The 22,097-nt window shown below is 55.5% G+C and overlaps 3 protein-coding genes across 5 annotated transcripts; 2 read left to right on the forward strand and 1 right to left on the reverse strand.

Moving 5' to 3' along the window:
- Nucleotides 1–48: 48 nt before the first annotated feature.
- Nucleotides 49–5,207, reverse strand: LPXN (leupaxin). Of its 2 annotated transcripts, XM_066320645.1 has the most exons (9): nucleotides 2,925–5,207; nucleotides 2,068–2,171; nucleotides 1,900–1,955; nucleotides 1,581–1,686; nucleotides 1,356–1,505; nucleotides 1,097–1,270; nucleotides 949–1,030; nucleotides 639–787; nucleotides 49–562 (listed from the first exon to the last, which is right to left on the reverse strand). In XM_066320645.1, the coding sequence occupies exons 1-9, from the start codon at nucleotides 2,935–2,937 to the stop codon at nucleotides 296–298; spliced, it is 1,101 nt and encodes a 366-aa protein (XP_066176742.1). In that variant the 5' UTR covers nucleotides 2,938–5,207; the 3' UTR covers nucleotides 49–295. The 2 variants fall into 2 exon arrangements, with proteins under 2 accessions (XP_066176742.1, XP_066176741.1); XM_066320644.1 differs by having other exon boundaries at nucleotides 949–1,270.
- Nucleotides 5,208–5,882: 675 nt separating this feature from the next.
- On the forward strand, nucleotides 5,883–20,179 carry ZFP91 (ZFP91 zinc finger protein, atypical E3 ubiquitin ligase). 2 transcript variants are annotated; one of them, XM_066320643.1, is made up of 11 exons: nucleotides 5,883–6,344; nucleotides 7,008–7,033; nucleotides 11,911–12,147; nucleotides 12,357–12,393; nucleotides 12,834–12,923; nucleotides 13,257–13,379; nucleotides 14,910–14,960; nucleotides 15,444–15,522; nucleotides 15,799–15,913; nucleotides 16,408–16,507; nucleotides 16,829–20,179. In XM_066320643.1, the coding sequence occupies exons 1-11, from the start codon at nucleotides 6,004–6,006 to the stop codon at nucleotides 17,337–17,339; spliced, it is 1,710 nt and encodes a 569-aa protein (XP_066176740.1). In that variant the 5' UTR covers nucleotides 5,883–6,003; the 3' UTR covers nucleotides 17,340–20,179. The 2 variants fall into 2 exon arrangements, with proteins under 2 accessions (XP_066176740.1, XP_066176739.1); XM_066320642.1 differs by having other exon boundaries at nucleotides 5,989–6,344; nucleotides 11,932–12,147.
- A 108-nt stretch (nucleotides 20,180–20,287) lies between these two features.
- Nucleotides 20,288–22,034, forward strand: CNTF (ciliary neurotrophic factor). Its single transcript, XM_066320647.1, has 2 exons — nucleotides 20,288–21,294; nucleotides 21,536–22,034. Exons 1-2 carry the CDS (start codon nucleotides 21,184–21,186, stop codon nucleotides 22,019–22,021), a joined length of 597 nt encoding a protein of 198 aa, XP_066176744.1. The 5' UTR covers nucleotides 20,288–21,183; the 3' UTR covers nucleotides 22,022–22,034.
- The last annotated feature ends 63 nt before the right edge of the window (nucleotides 22,035–22,097 follow it).

Consider the following 22,097-nt stretch of genomic DNA (forward strand, 5'->3'; position numbering starts at 1 on the left):
ACCTTGCCTTGCACACTTGTCCCCAAAGCCACCAGTAAGCAGAGAAAAGGCAGGACTAGGTATTTTATTGCTTCAGGTCCAAGGGGCAATGCCAGGGATGTCTTCCAGCTAGGGGGAAAACGATGCCTGGCTTGGCAGCAACAACGCTGGGGACGGTTGGCTGAACAGGACCAGTGCCAGGGATGTTGATGGGCGGGGTATGAGGTGTGTTCGGGTCAGCAGGGACAGTGCCAGGCGTGTTGCTGGTGGGGACGATGCTGGGCACATCCAGGCAGGGAGGCTGGGTGCCTGGGGCTCAGACAAAGAGCTTGTCATAGCAGGCCTGGCAGTACATCTTGTCGCCGCGCTCGCGGACGGTGCCCTTGTGCAGCCGGCCCAGGCAGTAGGTGCAGATGAAGTGCTCGGGGTGGTACCTGCGCCCCATGGCCGTGATGCAGCGCCCGCTGACAGGGCGGCCGCAGCCGTGGCAGATGGTGCCCTGCCGCTGGTGGAAGTGCAGCTCGCAGTAGGGCCGCCCCTCCAGCTCAAAGAAGGACCCGCTGGTGAAAGCACTCAGGCACTCCTGGGGGAAGGAGAGGGGAAGGCTGGCACAGCCCTGGGAACACTCCCATTACGTGCATCCCCGCCATTCTACTCACCGTGCACACGAAGCACTCGGTGTGCCAGACACCATCCAGGGCTGACAGGTAGTTGTCCAGGACAGGGCGCTCACAGCCTTGGCATTTTGGGGCAAACATGGCCAGGAAGTCTTGGTGGCAGTATGGCTTCCCATTGCGCTCCATGAACCCTGTGGGGAGGGGATTGGGATGGGCATGCACTTGGGGATGGCTCATGCTGGGGACAGTGGGACATGGACACAGCAGTACTCAGGTGGCTAGAAGAGACCATGGGGAGCTGTAAGGTAAGTGCAAGAGTAGGGAACAGTCCCGCCTCTTCCTTGGGACATACCCTCATCTCCAAACACCTTCCCGCAGTGGGCACAGAAGAAATGCTCGGGGTGCCAGGTCTGCTCCAGGGCCGTGAGGACTTTCTGCAGGAAAAGCTGAGCTGAGGGGGCTGCTGGTGGCGGGGGGTGGCCGGGGCGTGACGCACTCACCTCGCGGATGGGGCCGGCGCAGTAGGCACAGCGCGGGGAGAAAGCCTGGTGATAATCCTCCTCACAGAACGCCCGCCCGCCTTGCTCGAAGAAGGGCCCCTTGTCCAGCTCCTTCCCGCAGCGGGCACAGGTGAAGTGCTCGGGGTGCCAGGTTTTGCCCAGGGCGGTGAGCACCTTGGAGGAAGAGGAGGAGGCATGGAGGCTGCGAGGGCAGCTCCGGGGGATGCCCAGGGGTGCCGGGGTGGCGGCAGGGGCTCACCTTGCCAGCGATGGGCTTGCGGCAGGCGGCGCAGATGCCGGCGGGCGCAGCTGTGATGCCCAGCTCCTGCAGGTCCCGCGTGAGGCTGTCCAGCATGTTGTCCAGCAAGGACTCCGTGGGCACCCCAGCTCCCTTCCCTGCAGCTGCCAGCTGCTGGGGAGGAGGATGGTGAGGTCTGGGTGAGGGCTAAGCACCCCAGCCTGCTGCCCCAGGGCCAAGGCTCACCTTGCTCTGTGTGTGGCCCAGGTCGGCCAGGAGCTCATCCAGCTGCCAGGTGGCCTCCGTGGGTGGGGGCGAGGGGAGCAGCGGCTTTGGGACTGGCACAGGGGTGCTGGACGTGGCAGAGAGGGGAGATGTATGGTGTCCACCCCAAGGCAGGGACCAAGACCCCTCCACCCCTGCCAACACAGCCCTTTCCCACAGGCCGCCGCAGGGAATACGGCAGGTATGCAGGATACAATCTGTCCCAGGTGACCCTGGATGGCAGATCCCAGCAAGGAACGGACAGCCCTAGATGGCTTTGCCCTCCCATGGCCATTTTTACCTATACAGTGAATCCAAACCTTCTCCTGGAGGCTGAGCTCGAGGTGGCAGTGGCACCTGGAAGGACAAGCCCTTATGACAGAGCCCTCAGGATGCTCCCCTGGCAGCTTCTCCTGCCCAGCTCCACCACCCCATCATGAGCTGAGGGGTCTCTGTGCCCAGGCATTACCTTCAGGGTACCGTTCTGGGCATCCTGGCAGGAGCTTGGTCCCTGCAGTGCATGGTCATTGGAGGCCAGGCAGGAGCTCTGCTCCAGTTCTGCCAGCAAAGCATCTGCACGGAGACACCCGGGTCAGGCCCCAGAGTCACTAGCTGCCCACCCTGCAGTCTTGTACCATTCCCAAAATCTCAGGAGCAAAAGGAATGCCACAGCACGTCCTGCTGGCCAGCTGCGAGTGCCCTGAGAGACCCTGAGCATCCTTCCTGAGTGCCCCATCCCAGTGCAGGATATGCCCACCTTCCGAAAGAGTGAGGCAACGGGTCCTGCCCCCACACACCATCCCTGGCCAGCAAAGAAACCTCTGCCAGTCCTCAACTTGACCCCAGCACAAGCCCTGGCAGGGAAAAGCTCACTCTGGGCCCATCCTGCGTGTCCAGAGCATCACTTCCCCCAAGGTGGGCTGAGCAATTTTCTTTTCTGCTTTTGCCTCTCTGCCTTGGCTGTCCCTCACATTGGGAAACAGGGAATGCCCCCCAGCAGTGTGGCTTCTTCCCTGACCCCAGCTCCCCCACCCCGGGCCAGGTATGGCTCCCAGCTTCCGCTGGGCCCGGGTTGTGGCACTGCCGCAGCCCATTTCCTGTTCTCAAGCTTGCTCCAGTTTTGGCCTAGTGCTAGCTCGACCAACAGCCCCATGAGTCCCTTGGGATGGGGGAGGCACAGGAGGGAGCAGGGCTCCACAGCTGCCCCTCAGCAGCATCCCCTCCCGGCCCTGAGGTACAGGAAGGAAAAGGCTCCCTTGAAGTGCCAAAAATGTGACCCCAAGCCAAGGCGGGCTGTAGGATCAGCTCCGGAGAGGCCCAACTTACCCAAATCCTCCATCCTGCCTTGGCGTGGGGGTCCCAGGGCAGGGGCAGCAGCCTGAGGTGCTGAGATGGCAATCCAGGCTGCGCCGGCTGTGTTCCGGTCTCGCCTCCACCCCCCGTGCCGGGGTTTGTCACCCAGGGTTTCCTCTGTGGGCTGCGAGCCTCACACCACGTGTGACGGGCACAGCTGGGGCACAGGGAGCCACACACAGCCCAGGCTGGGGCTGCACAGGGGAGAAGCTGGCCAATGGGTTGGCCAAGGAGCTCCAGAAGCCAAGACGTGGATGTCCTGCTGAGCCAGGCCCTTTCCAGAAGCTACTGGCCATGTGTGACATGGGATGGTGTCTGCGTGCTGGGTGGAAATGGATTTGTGGCAGCATGATGGAGCAGTGCCGTCACACTGCAGCAGAACCTTGCCTTTGTGGGACACTTCTGGAGCTTTGTCATCGATTTCCAGGTACCAGCAAATCCCTTTTTGGCAGAGAAATCTCCTGGCACTGCTGGGAGCAGGCAGTGGATGTGGAAACAGCTCCAAGGGACTGGGGGAATGTTAATGCCAGAGGTGGATGCACGTGGCTTGGTGTGTTGTTTAGGCTCTTGTCTGGGTGTTTGGAGGAGGCAGTATCTGTAGGTCACCAAAATCTCTGTCACCTTGGCCACCAGCCCTGCCAAAGCTTCACCATGTCCTGGATTGGTTCCTCTTTACTCCAGCCAGAAAAACCTTGGGAGCAAAGCTTGAGAGCCACAGACTCTATCCTTTCTGTGGGGAGACACCAGCACCCACAAGGGTCAGGCTGGCACTGCCTTGGCCCTGCTCCGGGCACTGCTGAGCCCTCATGGGTGGGGCAGGCTGGAGCTGAGCCCTTCCAGCTGCCACCTCAGGGGTCACTTCATTCCTGACACCTTTTTGTTGCCTGCTCACAGCAGGGGTGTCCAGCCCAGCCCTGACTCAGGAAAAGGTCCCCTGGCCACCATCCGCTGCATCCAGCTGTGCTTCAGGACAGGAATGCTGAGAGCCACCCAAAGCAGAGAGGAGGCGCTGCTGGTGTCACCCCTCAGGGCTGCTTGGCGATGGCATCGCTGTGTCAGACGCTTCCCTTTCTGCCCACAGCAGAACCTTCCTGCCTGCGGAAGGTTTCGGGCTATTTTTAGCTCTCTCAGTGATTTAGTGTTGCGAGAGCCCGAGTGCACACGAGCATCTGACGCTGGAACTTCTTAAAACTTGTCCTTACAGAACCCAGGGGCCAAATGCTGAGCTGAGCCAGGCCCTGAGCCCTGCACCCCTGTTCTAACAAGAATTAAGTGACCCCAGCCTTTCCTGCAGAGGGGAAATCAGTCAGGACAATGACAGGGACAGATTGCCATGGGGCTGACAAAAAACAGAGACAGGAGGAGACTCTAAGCAAGGATCCCGAGGTTTTCTTTAACTTTTGTGAAAGGATATTCTCCTCCTTCCCAGTGTCTGGATCAGAGGAACGTCGTTCTCCACAGTGAGGGGGTTTATTAGCACTCTCTCAGGAACTTGTTGGAGACACTTTTGTTTTTTAGGAACATACCAGAACTCAGGACTTGAAATGCAGAAGCAGAGAGGAGTTGGAATGCAGAAGCAGAAGGAAGCACCAGGCACTCTCACTGGTGGGAACCAGTTCAGCAAACAGGATTTTCCAGCTTGAACGCTATGGGCCCTTTGAACCTTTGTGATTTTTGCTGTCTCCCGAGGGAGGATGAGGAGCACCTTGTTCCGGGGACGAGTTACCCTTTGTTCTCCTGTCCTAAAACGGTGGGTAAGATCAGCCAAACGCTCCTCTCCAGAGCAAACATACCCCAGTCCTCCTCCCCAATCCCAGCCCTCAGCCCTGGTGTCACATCCTACTGCAGCCAAGGCAAGGGAATACTGTGGCAGGATCAGTCCAGGTCCAAGAGCCTGGACAGTGAGGCGGCTGAGACAGCAGGGAAGGGAACAGAGTGGCGATCGTTACAAAACCCGCTTCCGGGTGGCGCCTTCTGCATCCGTGGGGTCGAAGATTTGGGATGTTGTGTGGGTTTAATGTATTAAGTGCAGTGCCCGTGGGAGAATCAGACGCTATAGAGGTTGTTCTGGGGAACGACTCGGGCCTTGAAGAGTCCGGGCGCGCACCGCCCAGGACAGCCGCTCCCGGGATTCCTGCCCAGGGGCGGGGACAAGCCGGGAACGGGGAACCGACGCGGCCTCCGCTCCGGTGGAACTACAACTCCCGGCAGGCACCGCGCATGCGCGGCCGCGGAACGGAAGCGGGCGGGGCCAGGGCTGTGTGCCCCGCCCCCCTTGCGCCGGCCACCATTTTGTCACCGACTTTCACCCGCCGCCCGACGGGGCGTTTTTTTTTTTTCTTAAAGGAGAAGCGGTAGCCAAAAGCGGCCCGACCGCCAGGCCCCGCCGGTACCGCGGGCGGCGCCGCAGCCCCGCGGCACGGAGCGGCCGCGTGGGGCGGGGCGGCGAACGGCTTCCCCTGCCAGGCCTCGCCCGAGGGGCAAAGGGGCCCGGGGGCAGGCGGAGGGGCGCAGGCAGCGGCGGCGGTAGGGAGCCCGGCGGTGCCGGGGGCCGGGCGGCGGCCGCGCGGCGGACGGGCGGCGGACGGGCGGTCCGGGCGGCGGGGCCTGCGGGGCGGCGGCCGCGGGGGCCGCGCTCGAGTGGGCGCCGAGCGGGGCCGGCCGGGGGGGGAGCGGGAGCGCGAGCGCAGCGGCCGCGGCGGCGCCTGCGCGACAGGCGGCGCGAGTCCGGGGCGCGCGCGGGAGCAGCGCGCTGATTGGTCGCTCGGCGGTGGGGGGGCGGGCCCCGGCCCGGCTGGGCTGCCCATTGGCCAAGGCGGCGCGCGAGCGGCGGGGAAAGGCGTGAGCGCGACGGGCGGGGAGACTCGGGCCTGAGGGGCAGGTCCGTCCCCCGCGTCCCGCTGCCGATTGGTGATCGCGGGCAGGGGGCGGGACGCAGGGGCCGCGCGTGAAGGCGGGCGGCGAGCGCCGATTGGCCCCGGGCGGCGGGGGCGGGCGTGCCCGGCCGAGGGTGGAGCGCGGCCGTCCCGGCCCCGCCGCCGCCGCCGCCCCGATGCCGGCGGGCACCGAGCAGCCGGGGGCCGCCGCCGCCGAGCCGCCGCCCGCTCCGGGACCGCCGTCCGCCGCAGACAGGCCGCCGGCTTCGGGCCGCCGCCGTCCGCCGCCGCCCGCCGCCGATCAGGGGGAGGAGTCCGGCGGCAGCCGGGTGCTGAGGGGCGGCCGGGAGCGCGGCCGCGCCGCTTCGGCCGCGGGGGGAGCCGCCGCCGCCGCCGCGTCCCGCCGCCGTAAGGCCGAGTATCCCCGACGCCGGCGGAGCAGCCCTGGGGCGCGGCCCGCCGCCGAGCAGCCCGCCGCCGAGACGCCGCCCGCGGCCAGGAAGGCCCCCCGGGCCGGGTGAGTCCCTGCAGCGCCGGGCTCCGCCCGCACCTTCCGGGGATCGCGGCCGCGGGCGGGGGGCTGCGGCCCGACCCGCGCCGACGGGCCCAGGCTTCGGGGCCGCCTCCGGCCGCGGGGTGCCCCGCGCCGCCGCCCCTTTGTTCCGGCCGGGCTGGGCCGGCCCCGCCGGTCCCTTCCCAGGAAGGGCAGTGTCCCGGGAATCGCCGGCTGCGCAGCGCCCTCGGGCAGCGGCCGCTGTCCCGGTGCCCCGCGGCGCCAGCGCGGTCTGGGCCCGTCTGCCAAAAGTCTGGGTCAGGGCGGCGGTGGGGTCTACATTCCCGGGAGGAGGTGCTGCATTCGCTGCACCTTCGATCCTGAGCAGGACACTGGAGCCTTTAGAAGTGCAGCTGCTCTGCCCCGGTCTAAGCACAAAATCGACCTGGGTCGGTCGTAACTACCCTGGGCATGGCTGGGCCTTTGCTGCTGGATATTCCTATAGTTCCCCTCAGCTTCCTGTGGGTGAAACAGTCCACCTTGGCATGAGGGGTTGAAAATAATGATCCGATAGAGAGGCACGGGGACTTTGAGGAACAGAGGCTCATCTCCACGTCATTCAGTTCCTTGTTGCTTCCCCCATCCCATAGAGTCTGGCTCTTACACTTGCTTTTGTGTTTTTTTCAGGTGCACAGATAAAGTCGCTGGTAAAGGTAAGAGCTGAATTACTTACTCCTGGTGTTGTGTTCTATTTTAGAAAGTCTGGGCTGTCCCACAGCTTAGCCCAATCCTCCTTTTGGCTCTTCCTTTTAGAGAGTGTTTTAGTGCTGGGTGATGTGCAGTTTCTTTCTGAATCTCTCTCAAGACTGTGGAGCTGTGATAAGCTGCTGCTGCTGCTGTTGGCATGTGCCCAACCTGCAAAATCTTACTGTCGCAAAAAGCGCTCGGGCTTTCCATGGCTGTTGGAGTGTGAGGCTGGGCTGCTCCATGGTTTGACTGCTCTTGTTGCACAGCAGTCCCAAGTAGTTGGCAAATCCCAAGTTCACTTCTGCTCAGAAACATAGAAGATCCTCAAGACACCTGGGAAAGTTGTGTGGAAATCAGAGTATTCAGATATTCACACTTGTTCTTTACTAGCTTTGGCAGATTATGATTTTTTAGGCTGATGTCTTCAGGGGTGAAAGAGAAAATGATTCAGAACTGAGGTCTCAACACAAAAGCCCTAGCTGTGAGGATCTGCAACCTGGAGCAGAACTTTTGTTTTCCAGTTCACACTGAACTTTGTGCACCTATTTAACAATTTTTTGTTAAAAAAACAAAAACAACAACCGCAAAAAGAAAAAAAAAGTTAGAGGGCTTTGCTCCTTACCTGGTGATGACTTCTGAAACAGGTCCAAGTAAAGGGCTTTGTGTAGTGTTGTTTTTGATCTGCCACCAGAGAACTGTGGCAGAATGAAGCACTGAGGAAAGGAGGTCACACACCTGTGCAGATGAATTCCCCTTTCTGCTGGAGCTGTCTGGGTTTGTTTACCAGCAGTTCTGTCTCCGAGGCTGTTGTTACTCTCCTGTTTTGGTAACTCTTTAGCTTTCCTCCTACAAGTCTTTATTCCATTTGAGTATGGAAGTCCATCGCAGTTCAGTTGGCAAGGTGTGTTTTTACAGACTGAAGCAGAATTAACTGCTGTGTGTTGAGCCCAGATCTTGCTTGTGTGTATTTTACCACTCACTGTGTGAAGGGTGGGCAGTGTAATGTCAGAGCTTCAGCCTTTTACATCAAAGCATAGTTGCTGAAATGTCTAAAAAAGTTTAGCTTCATATGTGATGGAGTTAAGACTTTAATGGTCATGCTTAGTTTTTTGGTTTAAGGAGAAATATTTATTGGTAGTAGTAGAAAACAGGCAGAATATTCCCATTTTTACCCCAGGAAGTAAAAGTTGTCAGACTGAAATTTCCAGGTTTGGGGGCTCTCTACACTCAAACCATTTGAACCTTTAACTTGGACTCTGAGAGTTTCAGCTTTGCTTGAAGGTGGAAAAAGTATTTGTTAAACTTCTGGGGCTCTTTTTTTCCCCAATTAGATTTCCAGCCAAAACGATAGTAGGAATAGTTGCGTGGAAATTGGCACTGGGAAGTGCTGACTTCTTCTGGGCCAGAGGAAATCTGTGCCGTGGGGGGCGGAGGTTGTTTGTTTCTGGTTTGCTTTTTAGTCTACAGAAGCACAGAAGTGAGGAAGCTACACTCCTGTGTCTTGGCTGCACACTGGATGGAGCCCTCGTGCACCTTGTGCTGGTTGGAGAGGACCTGGAAACACGCTGAGGAGTGTCTTCCTTGGACAGTTTGTGCAGGAGCAGGAGAGGGGCTTTTCCCTCCTCCTCCTGTTGGGCTTTAGCAGAAGTTTTTGAAGGAGGCAGACCAGTGTAAGCAAGCAGCAGCTTTCCTTGCACAACAGGGGTTTTGTCAGCCAGGAGTCCCTTGTGAGCCTGGAAGGCACAATCCCATTTGTCCTTTCACCCTGGATGGAGCTGGAATAAGGTGCTGAGTGGTTCTAGTGAAGGCCTGGAATTCTGTGCTAGTGTTCCCTGACATGGAACTGATTTTTTTTTTTGCATTGCATTGCAGTATTAGCCTCTACTGTCAGCCTCTAAATCCAGTTTGGAATATTCCCTGGGACATGGGATCAGGCTTCTCCAACATCCCCATGGGAGTTCTGGCTGTGGTCTGACAGGGAGTTTAGAGGGAGCTGAGAGCCGAAGGTGTGTGTGTTGTGTCACAGCCTGGGCGTGACTGTCACCACAGCGGCGTGCAGGGGGGCAGCTGCAGTGTCAGCCTGTGTTCCCTGGCTATTCCCTGTCGCCTGCTTAGTCATGCAGTCGCAGGATTTCCCAACGTGTGCCTGCAGGAATATTGGATGCATAAGTAGAACATTTAATCTCGGCTTACAAATGAATTTGTGTAGTTACAGTCTCTATGTGGTAGAATTTACATCTGACTTCCTACAGCACTCTGTATCCTTCTGGGAATAATTTTGTTTTGGTCAGGAGAGTCGCCTCCCTGGAAGCCTATTCTCAAATCCAGGGGTTTTGCTAAGAAAACAGGCTTGGCAGATTTAAAAAGAGATGGAAAACTTCGAGGCTCAGGTAGTACCAAATGGGTTTGTACAGAGAGGACTCTGTACATAATACCTAGGAGTTTTATTCTTAATGCTTCATGCTCCTTTTGGGAGTGACTGCTTTCCCTTAAGGCTTTGTCAGTGTTTGCAGAGAGAAATGTCATTACTTAAAACCAAACCTTATAAAATGCACTGAATTTAAATAGCTTAGACTGCCCAAACCCTCCAAGGATTTTCCTGTGTCCCATCTGTACAGTTCCACAGTGCTGTGGTGGGGAAGAGCCCCTTGGATGGAGCTTTGCACTTGGATATTTTTCCTGAATTTAATTTTTGTCCATTCCATTATAAAACGGGGTGTTTGGTGCCTTATCCGTTGTGTGATTACTGCCTTAAATTTCAGTGGTGTGCATATGTTGTGGTGCATTTATTTTTATAACAGCTTTTTAACTTAGCAATTAATAGTTTATTTTCCTTTCACTTAATTGCACATGTGTATTTTCTGAAATTGTCTGCAGGGTCAGTAGAAGCTTTCAAATGCCTTATAAATCAAAGTTCAGCTCTGTTGAAAAGCCAAGCAGTGCCCAGAGTCTTGTCTTTTGGTTGTCTGAACAAAGCCACAACTTCAGTACGAGTGTCCTTCCAGGTTTCCTTTTCTTGTCCCTTCTCCCAGGGACTGGCGTCCAGTCAAAAATCTTAAGCTATTTTTTATGAAGGAAAAAGAGACAAAAATTTATTCCAAATCTAGGACTTCCCGTGTTTTGGGCAAGGCCTTGGTGATTGCTGGTTCCAGCTGTTCCTTCAGCTGAACAGTTGGCAGACACAAGTTTCCTGGTGCAGCCCTGACCCTTGGATAGGGACCAGGGACCATGTTGGGAGGGTCTAGAATTAGAAGGTTTTTTATATTTTGTATCAGTGTGAGTTCTGTGGCAAAGTAAATACTTGATACATCTCCTAAAGGTGGGGTTTGGGAGGTACCTGTGTATTCTCAGCATGTAAAAATGCCCTGATGCTGTTAGACAGCTGTGCTGAAGCAGTGGAAGTAGGAAGGAGAAATCCTGGTAAAAGGCTTATCAAACACCTTCACTTAGAGGAAGGAGGCAGAGCTGCTGGGTGAGGAGTGTGCTCTGTCCAGGTGTGTTCTCAGGCAGGTCTGCTTCGGCTCTGAGGCTGATTTTTAAAATGATGAATAATCAGCTGAATGCCCGATCTCCCAGGGGAACACAGCTCTTCCAGAGCAGCAGGGTGTGCTATCCCTGGCAACACGGTAGTGCGTGAGGGGGGAATTTCTAGAGGATGGTTTCAAGTGGTTTTGGGTTTGATTTAGCATTCAAAAACCTGAGATGTTCACCATGAGGACTGAGAACATGCAGTAGTCACCTTGGGATCTGCTAAAGAAAGCCAAGAAGGTGCAGTTTATGCTCTGATGGTGAAGTTTATACGTGCAAGACAGCAGCTCGATGGTTTACAGCACAGTGTGATGCCTCACATCCGGGATTCCAGTCAGGCCTTTCCAGCCAAATGTTGCTTATTCTGACCCTGTTAATCAAGGATCAGACAGTGATTAATGCAAAGCAAACTACATGCTCAGAGAAAAAGGATCATTCGGTTCAGAAGGCTTGATGCAAAACTGGAGATTGCAGGCTGGGAGGAATCAGAGAAGCTGTGGATTCCTCATCCCTGGAAGTGTCCAAGGCCAGGTTGGACAGGGCTTGGAGCAACCTGAACTAGTGGAAGGTGTTGCTGCCCATGGCAGGGGATGGAATGAGATGAGATTTAAGGTTCCTTCCAACCCAAACCATTCTGTGATCATCTGTAACATTCCAAAAGACACTGAGTTCATGAAGGCCCAGTGTCACAGCAGGCACCAAAAAGTGAGATCAAACGAACTGCAGTTGGGAATTTTAGTTTTTAAGGGATTCATTTGCTTACCAGACATTTCAGCCAGTTCTGTTACCTTGCCAAAGCATGTTTGGAGATCAGCCATGAGCTGAAAGGAAACCACCTGTACAAGCTGTAAATAAGTGTGGAGACCTCAGGCTAACAGCATTTGTGATGCTTTTTGCTGTAGCACAGCACCAGAAACATCCGGCTCAGATCCCTCAGGGATATTGCCAGGTGTACAATTCCAGTGAAGTATATGTTTGGGGGATTCTCTAAACATGACTTTTCACAAGGCCCAACTTTGAAGCTGGCCTTTCATAAAGCACTTGCTCAGCTTTATGAGCGTCTCTTTTGTTGTGCTTAGAAGCAGGAGATCGTCTTAGAAGCCTTTATCCAAGGGGAAATATAAGCTGTTTTTAAACATTAGTGTCTTTCCTTAGAGGGAGTGTGAGGAGAGTTTTAAGGGAAGGTTTGCTGAGGTGAGGGCCTGGGGAGCATCCTGGCTCAGCAGAGAGGGCCGAGCAGGTTCGTACAGCGGGCAGGGCTGATTTAAGGTGCGATTTAATGACGGGCTTTAGGCATTTTGTACTATGACAAAAGAGACTGCAACGGCTGTTTCAGCTCCCAAAGAAGAGAAGGAAGAGGAGGAGGTGTCCAGCGTGCTCAGCCATGGCTCTCCCGTGGGCACGGCCCGGCCCGGCCGGAGCTGGCGCAGCAGCCGGACGGCGGCCGCCGCTCGCCAGCGCGACTCCGAGAATTCCCGCGCCTCCCGATCCAAGGCGAGCTCCCTGCAGCTCATCTGCAAGTCGGAGCCCAACGCCGACCAGCTGGAATACGGTACGTGGCATGGAAGGCCCGGGCACAGTCAGGGAGCCGGCCGTGGGTGTCACTCTGGGCGTGTGGCTGGTGCTGGCGTGGTGCTGCTTGTCACGGGTGCCTTCTGCCACCAGCACTCCCCGCTCTGAATGTCGACGGAGGTACCGTGAGACAGATGAGCTCACTGCAGCGAACACACTTTGAAACCTAATGGTGACTTTTCCTTTCAGTGGTCACAGATGAGCATCAGTCTCCAGATGGAGTCAGGTAGGACATGTTATTTTGTGGTGTTTCTTCCTGTTCCGTGTCTCAAGGTGGGCCTGAGTTGCTGGAAAATAAATGCTTGTGCGAAATGTTCCGTGGGACTGACAGTGGCTCTGTCTCCTTTGGCCCCTCGCCTTTGCAGTTCCACTGTGCACAGATGTCAGGTGATATTGTGGAGAAATGGATATAGCAAGATTTAATCTGGGCATTCCACCTGGTAGCTTTGTTGCTGTGGGTGGGTGGATTCAGGAGAGGACACAGCACTGCTTGTTTTGGTTGTCATTGTGCTCCTTGGTCAGTGCAAGCTGTTAGCTTTTCCCAGTCTTGCTGGATGGGGAAGTGCTGTGTAATAGAGTCCTTCCCATGCTGGGAGATGGTGCACAGATATTCTTGCAGTAGTGGCCAAGCTGTTGCTGCCAAAGTCCTCTCTTTTCTCCCTGCAGTGATGATGATGAGGAAATGCTCATCAGTGAGGAAGAAGTTCCCTTCAAAGATGATCCCAGAGATGAGACCTACAAGCCTCACCTAGAGAAGTATATTGGATTATGTACTTACTGGGGGTTTAGACCAAAAAATACATGGGCATGTTACCTGAATTAGCTTAATATGCCCCAAAGCACCTGTGCTAGTTGATCTGGTGGAATGGTTCTAAACACTGCCTGCATTGGCCAGAACTGTTCTTCTCTTGGGGACTGATGCCTTTAATGCCTTGCTGGGTGCTTCTCTAAGCCTGGTTCTTACTTCTGCTTGAAAGTGGGACTTGAAGAATAGACTTGAACTTGGGTCCAGATTTAGTTTAAATGTTTGTAAAAAAGCAAGCCGTGGGAAGAGTATTGGAGTAATGTCTTGTATTTGTATCTTTGTAGAGAAGCACCAAAGCAAAGGAGAAAAGCTAGCAAGGGGAAGGAGGAAAAAGAAAGGCAGAAAGATATTAAAGTGGAAGTGAAAGAAGAGAATGAGTTTCAGGAGGATGAAGAACCACCAAGGAAGTGAGTAAACTCTGCAGTTAGACATGCCAGTGTGTGCTGTGTGTTTTGCATTCTTGCTGGTGTACAACAGTGCTTAATTGTTGTTGGTTCCCCCATCCCCCTCTTCCTCCTCTGGGCCTGAGAGCTGATGGGGCAGCACTGTTTATCTTGTGCCATCACATCTTGCCTGGGTTCAGCCACAAAAAAATCAGAGTTTAGCTTAAGTGGAGGGGTTTTTCATCATCCTGTGGTTAGTCAGCCTCCCAGGGTGTGACCACACAGTGAGAAATACTTCAGGGTGTCATTACAATGGGTTCGTTGTGATGCCTCAAGTGGATTCTGAAAGCCAGTGGGAGAGGGCAGCATTCCTGCTGTGTGCTGAGGGCACACTGGGATATCTTGTCACTGGAATACCTTGTGTGTGTAGTAACTGTCCTTTTTGTACAGCTGGGACTTTACCAGAGCTCAAGAAAATCAGCTGTTTTCCCCTTGCCTTTGAGAAATGAAACAACAAACTTTTGCCACCCAGTCAGTCGCTGGTGGCCTGACACCTTCAAGTGTGCTGTCACTGGAACTCATGGCTGAAGCATTACTCCTGGCAGTAGAGGGAGATCGGTTTATGTGACTGTGTCAAAGCCATTCTTTGGGATAGTGTGAAGGGAAAAAAAAGAAAAAGGAGCTGGTTTTGTACCTCAGCTCCTCTCTGAGTGGTTGGAACAGCCCGGGCTCCCTCTGCTGACCTGCTGCACACTGGTAGTGAAATTTCTCTTGTTGTTCCTGAGCTGCTGCTGATTCACAGTGGAGAGGAGTGAGGAGGCTGATATTTTGAGAACATTTTTGTCTGTTGGAGACTGCTTTCTGAGGCTAGAGGTTTTGTTGTTTGAATCAGAGCACTGCTTTTTGTGCGTAATAAAACCTGTGGCTCTTCTGAGGGCTTGGCTTGAATGCTGAGTGTGTGTTCAGTGTGTTCCTGGCTTGCCATCAATACAGATGTCTCAGCTGAGTCTAGAAAATACTTCCATCAATCTGCTCCAAGTGTCTCTGCAGCAATGGGATCAGGCAGGCAGAGCTGGGCAGAGCTGTGGCCTGGGAGGCTGCAGTTTACATGTGAGCACAGATCTGCTCAGACAGAGCCTAGATTTTTGTCTTGACAGGTACAGAAGCTGCTGTGGCTAATTCAGAGGCCTGTAAAATAGCTGCTGGATCATTAATCCCATTCTTCCTGATTAGGCAGGTGGATGTGTTCCCATGGTGTGGAATGTTCCCCAACAGAGCAGAGGAAATAGGGTGTACTGTCAGTTCTAGTCTGTGTTGGTGAAGTGACATGTTTATAAAAAATGCATTAGGAAATGGGAGGTATTGAGAGAGCAAACCAGGTGAAACATTTATTTCTCTGGAATTCTCCATCCTCTGAATCTGTCTCCAGCTTGCACTCAGTTTTGTTTCTAGACTATGCTGTTAATGAGGCAATACAGCATACACTTCAAAGTCTCTGCCCACTGCTAATGTAAAGAAGCTTCTCTCAGTTCTGTTTTTATATCCTTATTACAGAAGAGGAAGGAGGAGAAAGGATGACAAGAGTCCAAGGCTGCCCAAGAGAAGGTAAGTGATCCTCTCAGTACAGTTCTGTTCTGCAGACTTGATTCCCTTGTGTCCTACATGCAGACAAGGATTGTCCGAAAGCCATTTCTCTACCTTAAAGGAAATAAAACACAAAAATAGCAGCATGCTTTGTCTTCCCACTCTTCCCTCCCCTGTAGGTGTGACTTTGATTTCTGCTACATGAACCAGCCCCCTCCCAACTTCTCAGTTGATCCCTCCCATGGCATTGCCCAGCCATAAGGTTCTGGGGATTCTGGGTCTCCTGAGGTTTTCCCAGCTCTAGGGAGAGGTCTCAAGTAGTGGCAGGAGAAGAGGTGGAGCAGCAGTGCTTTGCTATTCTTGCACTTTTTATTTGTGGCATGAGACACATCAGACACAGAGAATTGTGATTCTAAATAGAATATATATAGAATCTTTATCTATAGAATCACCTGATTATAGAAGCAGCCAAGCACTCTGCCCCTCTCCTTGCTGCTTCCCCAGGAAGAAGCCTCCGATCCAGTATGTCCGCTGTGAGATGGAAGGCTGCGGCACGGTCCTGGCTCACCCGCGGTACCTGCAGGTTGGTGGCAGTGTTCACTTCCTCTGTGGCACGTGGGAGGGCAGGGAAGGCGTGCTTGGAACAGGCAGCTAAGCCTCCACTGGCACTCACACCCCTTCCTGACGTGGTCATTTTGGAAGACTTCATTGTGGCCTGTTGTAGCTGTGTGTGTGAGTGTCTGTCAGGTTGATGGCTGTCCATGTGTGTTTTATTTTCCAGTGGAGATCTAAATTTGAGTGAATGTCTGCTGTTCACTCAGCCATGAACAGTCTGCAAATTTCCACTCTTTCTTTCCAGCATCACATAAAATATCAGCACTTACTGAAGAAAAAATACGTGTGTCCTCATCCCTCCTGTGGTCGGCTCTTCCGGCTCCAGAAGCAGCTCCTGCGGCATGCCAAACATCACACAGGTACAGAGGAGTGGGAGATAGGTACAAACTCCACTTCGGGTCAGTGAACAGGCAGGGGGAAAATGAAAAAGCCTCTGAGACTTCTGGGGAGAGTGAAGCCAAGTCAGGTGGCATAGATTTGCAGCAGCAGCAGCAGGGTATTACTGTCTTCTGGATTACCATCTTTTAAATAAATGGAAGAAATGGACTATAGAGGTTTTAATTCTCCTTCTGGCAAGCATCACTCAGGGGCTCTGTAGAGGAATAAACCTCTGCAGGTAAAGTCTGATACATCCCAGTTTGCCAGTCTTTCAGTATTGGTCCGAGTGGATAATTAGCTCTTAGGAGAGTCTTAATCATGCCTCGCCTCTCCAGATCAGCGGCTGTGGGACACCTCCTCCTCCCAGAACTTGTAGTTCTGCTCCCTCTTGGGTAGCTTTACCTGCACCACCTGAGAGTTGGGAAAGGGAGCAGGTCTGTGGGAGAGCAATGCTGCAACTGCTGTTGCCTTTCAGATCAAAGGGATTACATCTGCGAGTACTGCGCCCGGGCCTTCAAGAGCTCCCACAACTTGGCAGTGCACCGGATGATCCACACGGGCGAGAAGCCTTTGCAGTGAGTACCTTTGCCTGTGCCTCACCCTCCTGCTCTGAGGGACCCCCAAAACACCCATTTCAGAGCAGCTCTGAAGTCGGGGTTGGAGCCTGTTCCTGGTGTCCCAGCTCTCTTTGAACGCACACTTGTGTCACCTGCTCCTCGGGGGCAGTGCCTTGGTGCAGATCGAGGATACATAAGCCCTCAGTAAATAAAATCAGAGCTGGAGCTGCAGTGACACTAATGAGCCCCTGCTGTTTTCCTGGGTTGTCACCTCACTACTACTGTCCCTCTGAGCGTGTGTGGATGTCCCTTTGTTGTGACCTCGTTGTCCCCTCCCAGGTGCGAGATCTGTGGATTCACCTGTCGGCAGAAGGCTTCCCTCAACTGGCACATGAAGAAGCATGATGCAGACTCCTTCTACCAGTTCTCCTGCAATATTTGTGGCAAGAAATTCGAGAAGAAGGACAGCGTCGTTGCCCACAAAGCCAAGAGTCACCCGGAAGTGCTCATTGCTGAAGCATTGGCTGCCAACGCGGGTGCCCTGATCACCAGCACCGATATCCTGGGCACTAATCCCGAGGCCATTGTGCCGCCCACAGATGGCCAGGGCCTCCCGCTGCTCCCCGACCCCCTGGGCAGTGCTCCCCCAGCAGATTGCCTGCTGCTGAGCCCAGAGGGGATGCCAAAGCCCTACTGTGGCGGGGCAGAGCGCGTGAGCCTGGTGGCTGACGGCAAGCTCTTCGTGGGCAGCGGCAGCAGCGCGAACCCAGAGGGGCTGGTCATGAACACAGAGATGCTGGGAGCCAGCACGGAGGTGCTCATTGAAGATTCAGACTCCACTGGACCCTAGTGGCAGGGGAGCACCTGGGTGCTGGGACAGTTGGGACTCTGTATTTAAAAGGAAAAGGAAAAAAAAAAAAAAGAAAGGAGGAGGCACTTACCGAAAGAGAGGAAAGTTAAACAAAACTTACAATACTAGTAAATAACTGAAGGGTCTGCTCCCCTCCAGCGCGGATCACAGCACATCCTCTTTCTCCCAACCACTTCTCTCTCTCCCATGGCCCCTTTGTGGAAAGGGGCACGTGCTGCCATCGGCCAGAGCAAGTTGGATTGAGTGGTGGATTTCTCCAAGGGAAGGGGCGCTGCTGAAACCCTTCGCTCTACCCCAAAGCAGTTGCCTTTCTGGCTCCTTGGCGTGGCCCCACCGGCAAACTAAAAAGCGTTGGACATGCTCTGGAGAAGTTCCTTAGGACTCCCTCTGCCCCTGGTCCCAACTTCTATGCACCACTGCACTCTGGTCCTTGCAGTCTCCTCCTTCCTTGCCGGGGCTGGGAGTTGGGCACCTTAGCCCCTCGGCAGGGTGAGCTGTGAAGCAGCAGTGTGCGTCCTGCTCCCACCGCGCTCCCCTGCTCCAGCCCTGGCAGGAAGTGGAGGGAGGGAACGCCCTGGCTCATAGATCATGTTTGCTTGGAGAGGCCCGGGGGCTACAGGAGCCCTGCGTGGGAGAGGCAAGGAGGAGCATCCCAGTTTGACGACAGTAATTTGCACTTTGAACATGCTTCGTTTTTGTGTTGTGGTAACAAGATTCCTTATTTATTGTTTAAAAAAGGGTCGGTATTTTTTAGTTCTGTTCTTAGGGGGCGGGCGTGGAAGGGGTTCAGGCTGTTTCCCAGTAGGCTCCAGTGCAGGGAGCTCCAGTGCCATCGTGCCAGCAGTTGGGAGAGCCGAGGTGAAGGCAGCGCTCTGGAGTCAGATGTGTCTCGCAGCTTTTCCAGAGTAGAGGGAGAACCCCTGGAGAAGAGCCTGTGTGCAGTGGGAGTCTCTGCAGCAGCGTGGTAGCAGGAGGATGAGGTGAGTGATGGGCTGTCTCTCCCTCCCTCCCAGCTCTGGGTGAGCTCCTTGCATTAAATGCCTGTTTTGCCTCCAGCCTTTCGGGGAAGGATGTTGTTAGCCAGGAACTTGTTCTTGTGACTCGAGACTTGCTGCTGGGGGATATGGTGCTCCTCATCCAACTCTGCCTCTCCTTTCCAGGTCTAGACAAAGACACAGTTAGCAGGGACTGGATATGGTTTTCTCAGGCTTGTTTATCCAAGGCAATAGATTGATGTGGGACTACGGGGCTGTCAGCTTTTCTCACTGCCCTCATTTTTTGGGGGGGGGGGATTGTGTAGCTGTGTTCTGGAAGCTTCTCTTTTCTGCACAGACACCCCAGCTTTCCCTGAAACGTGGCAGGTCAGGTGTTGCCTGCTGGTGTAGTTAGGGCAGCTTTGAGCCCTTGGAAAAGTTTACATAGGATAAGAAGTGTCTGCTATGGAGACTTGGATTTTTTTTTTTTTTTTGCTCTTCTCTGAAACTTTGTGTGGAGATTCAGTGGCCTTGAATTCGTAGCAGTTTTGGAAGAGGTGAAGAATAACCTGATTTTTTGTTTGTTTGCTTGTTTTTTGGTTGGGTTTCTGGGGTTGGGAGCAGAGCTGAAGTATCTTGTCTGAGTGCAGGATCAGCTGAATTGGCCTGTAGCACACAGCAGCTTGTTGAAATCAGGTACCTGGCGTCTAGAAAACCACAATAAAATGTGGAATTTAATTGGATTAACAGGAAACTGTCTCTGAACACCCACTCTGTCCCCTGTGATGCCTGGAAATCCAGCTGTGGCCCAAATACACTGGCTTTTCTCAGGCTGTTTGTCCTGGTTTTCCCCCTTTCTCCCTACCCCCTTAGACTGATACTTTTGTCAGAGCAAGTCGAAGCACTTCCTGGTGTTGGGGTGGACGGAGGCTGAGCTGTTGGGTGTCTCGTGCCCTGGGTGTGGGCATCCCATGTCCTCAGGCTGTGGCAGCAGCCTGGCTCATGTGAGGGCCCAGCACACCTGGTGGCAGGTCTGTGGTGGAATGGTCTTAAACTAAACCAGTTCCTTCAGTTGAGATGATCCAGTGTCTTGCTTGGGTTGCTTTAGTGTGGTTTCCAGCAGGAAACTTTCTGGGTGGCAGGCTAGAGAGGGGCAGCACACTGAGGCCAGCAGTTCAGCCCACCTCTGATGGTTTCACCCCCGGCAGTCTGGGGCTTCTCTCTGGGGACACTTGGTGGCCCTTGGGGCAGGTTGGCTGTGTCCTTGTGACATGGTGCTGCTGGAGCTGTGTCTCTGCCGGCCCCTGTGCCTGTGGGAGGTGCGGGGTGGGCAGAGCCTTGCACAGAACACTAAAGGAGAGCTCAGGGGTTTGTTGGTCGAGGGGTGGGACTAAAATGCCTTTGGGCCAAGGGCTTGCTCACCTCTGGTGACCCAGCACTTGGCACCGGGCTGGGAGAGGCTTTGTTGTCCCATGTCCGCCCCAGTGGAGCAGGGTTTGCCCCTGGCTGCACTTCTGGGATGCAAAATCAAACATTTCCTTTGCTTCCCAGCCTGGACGCCTCTGATCCCTGCCGCTCCCTGCCTTGTCCTTCCATGACACCTCTTGTAGCTCTCCCTTTTAATTTTCTGGCCATGGCCAGGTGCCTGTCTGTCCTCTAACCACAGCCTGCTCGTCCCTGGTGCAGGAGAGATGTGTAGCTCCCTTCCCACGCCCCTCTAAAGTCCTAAAACTGACACAGCCCTCCTGCAGCTCCTCCTCCCCTCGATGTCTCTCCTTCACTCGCATGCAGTTTGCTTCAATAAATTATTGTAGTAGTTTGCAATAAACTTTTTTGTATTTTTTTCCCCTGTATTTATTTTTTCTTCTCCTCCCGGGGAGGGATCGGAGGGGCACGAGGCCCTTTGGCACAGGCAGTACTATGGAGGCCCTGGGCCACCAGGCTGGGGCTGGGGGCTGCTGTGGCTGGGGGCTCCCCAAGCTCAGCAGCTTCTGCAGTAGCCATGGCATGACAAGGAAGCTGCTGGGCTCATGGGGACCCCCTAGCCCAGGGACCCCCAGCCAGGCACACTGTGGTATTCATGGGAAGCTTTTCAACTCCTGGGTTTTTTTTCACTCTTGATCTGGGTAATGCATAACCAAAATAAACATACTGAGGAAAAACCAACCCAACCCGAAGGGCTGTTTTTGTCTTGGTGTGTACAGCTCACCTGTGGGATGGCCTGTGTTTTCCGGGGTGGCTGAGATACCTTTTCTTATCTGCAGCCCCTCTTTAGGACAGGACCCCTCTGGGAAAGGGGGGCTAGAAGCCTCTGGCACAGATCCTTCTGCCAGGGTTTGGGTTGCGGTTTGGCTCGGGGCTGCTGCGGGATTTCCAGCCTGGGGGCTGCCCTCAAGCATTGCTCGGCCCTGCTCAGGCTCCAGCCGGCTGCCCGGGCTGAGGTGTTGAGCAATGTCCGGGCTTTGCTCACCTCTTCCCGGCAGCGGTTTCCCGCGCTCTGGAATGAGCCGAGGGATTAGCGTGCTGCTAATCTCACTGTGCGGCTGGGAGGGAGGAGTGGGTCAGCCGGGGCTGGGAGCCTGTTGCTGCCGGGCCAGACAGTTCTGGGCAAGGCTCTTGGAGTAGCGATGCGTGGGGGAATTAGGGAAATAATCTGTCGCTGTTGATCCCAGAGGCGGGAATTTGCAGCGTGGTGCCAGGCCCCAGGCACGGAAGAGGGGGAGAACCAGGCCAGCAGACGTGTGAGCGGAGCTCCCGGCTGGAATGCACCAGCTCAGCAAGGGATTGTCCTCGCCGGGCCGGGCGGGTGCTGCGCCCGGAGCCTGGTGGCCGTGACAGCTGCCCGGACCATGGCGGCCGCAGACAGCCCCTCCGCCGCCCTCCGGCGCGACCTCTGCAGCCGCGGCATCCGCCTGGCCGGCAAGATGCGTGCGGATGTCGCTGACCTCCTGGACGCCTACGTGAGTCTGCCCTGCTCCTTCTGGCTGCCGCGGGGCTGGGAGCACTGGTGGGATCTGGGCCGCTGTGCTGGGGTGCGAGGACTCTGACCCACGGCAGGAACGGGGCACGGAGTCCTGCTGGATCTGGGCCTGCTGACACCTGGGCAAGCTTGCGCTGCCCCGACACCTGCAGGGCTCAGGGCTGGGGATCCCCCCGCGTTTGTCCTGCCTCCGCTGATCCCCGGCGGGTCTCGCCCTGCAGGTGGAGCAGCAGGGCCTGGACCCCTCGGCCAGCGTGGCGGCAATGGACGGGGTGCCGCTGGCGGCGGTGGAGCGCTGGGACGAGCAGACGGGCACCCAGCGGCTGCTGGAGAACCTGGCGGCCTACCGGGCCTTCCGTGCCCTGCTGGCCCAGATGCTGGAGGAGCAGCGGGAGCAGCTGGGCGAGGCCGACGCGGGCCTGGGCCGGGCGCTGGCCGCTGTCCTGCTCCAGGTCTCGGCCTTTGCCTACCACCTCGAGGAGCTGCTGCGGCTGGAGAGCCGCGGGATCCCCGGCGAGGAGGAGGAGGAGGAGGAGGACGGGCCGCCGCCCCTGCCGCGCCTCAGCCTCTTCGAGCAGAAGCTGCGGGGCCTGGGCGTGCTGCGGGAGCTGGCGCAGTGGGCCCTGAGGTCCGTGCGGGACCTGCGGCAGCTGGCCAAGCCCAGCCCGGCCCCCGGCACAGCCCCCGGCCTGGCCGACAGCCCCTGAGGGCCAGCACGGGGTGGGGGGGCTGGGGTGCCGCCGGGGCTCTTTGCCCGCCCTCTCAGAGGGCAGTGACGGCAAT

This window comes from Sylvia atricapilla, chromosome 6 (assembly GCF_009819655.1).
Source record: "Sylvia atricapilla isolate bSylAtr1 chromosome 6, bSylAtr1.pri, whole genome shotgun sequence".
Classification (NCBI taxonomy): Eukaryota; Metazoa; Chordata; class Aves; order Passeriformes; family Sylviidae; genus Sylvia; species Sylvia atricapilla.

Coding starts and splice junctions, on each gene's coding strand:
- LPXN (XM_066320644.1), bottom strand. Junction 1,956..2,067: donor CCCAGAACGGTACCCTGAAG/GTAATGCCTGGG, acceptor TTGTCCTTCCAG/GTGCCACTGCCACCTCGAGC. Junction 563..638: donor CCGAGTGCTTCGTGTGCACG/GTGAGTAGAATG, acceptor TCCTTCCCCCAG/GAGTGCCTGAGTGCTTTCAC.
- CNTF (XM_066320647.1), top strand. CDS start 21,184: ATGGCGGCCGCAGACAGCCCCTCCGCCGCCCTCCGGCGCGACCTCTGC. Junction 21,295..21,535: donor CTGACCTCCTGGACGCCTAC/GTGAGTCTGCCC, acceptor CTCGCCCTGCAG/GTGGAGCAGCAGGGCCTGGA.
- ZFP91 (XM_066320643.1), top strand. CDS start 6,004: ATGCCGGCGGGCACCGAGCAGCCGGGGGCCGCCGCCGCCGAGCCGCCG. Junction 14,961..15,443: donor CCAAGGCTGCCCAAGAGAAG/GTAAGTGATCCT, acceptor CTGCTTCCCCAG/GAAGAAGCCTCCGATCCAGT. Junction 16,508..16,828: donor ACGGGCGAGAAGCCTTTGCA/GTGAGTACCTTT, acceptor GTCCCCTCCCAG/GTGCGAGATCTGTGGATTCA.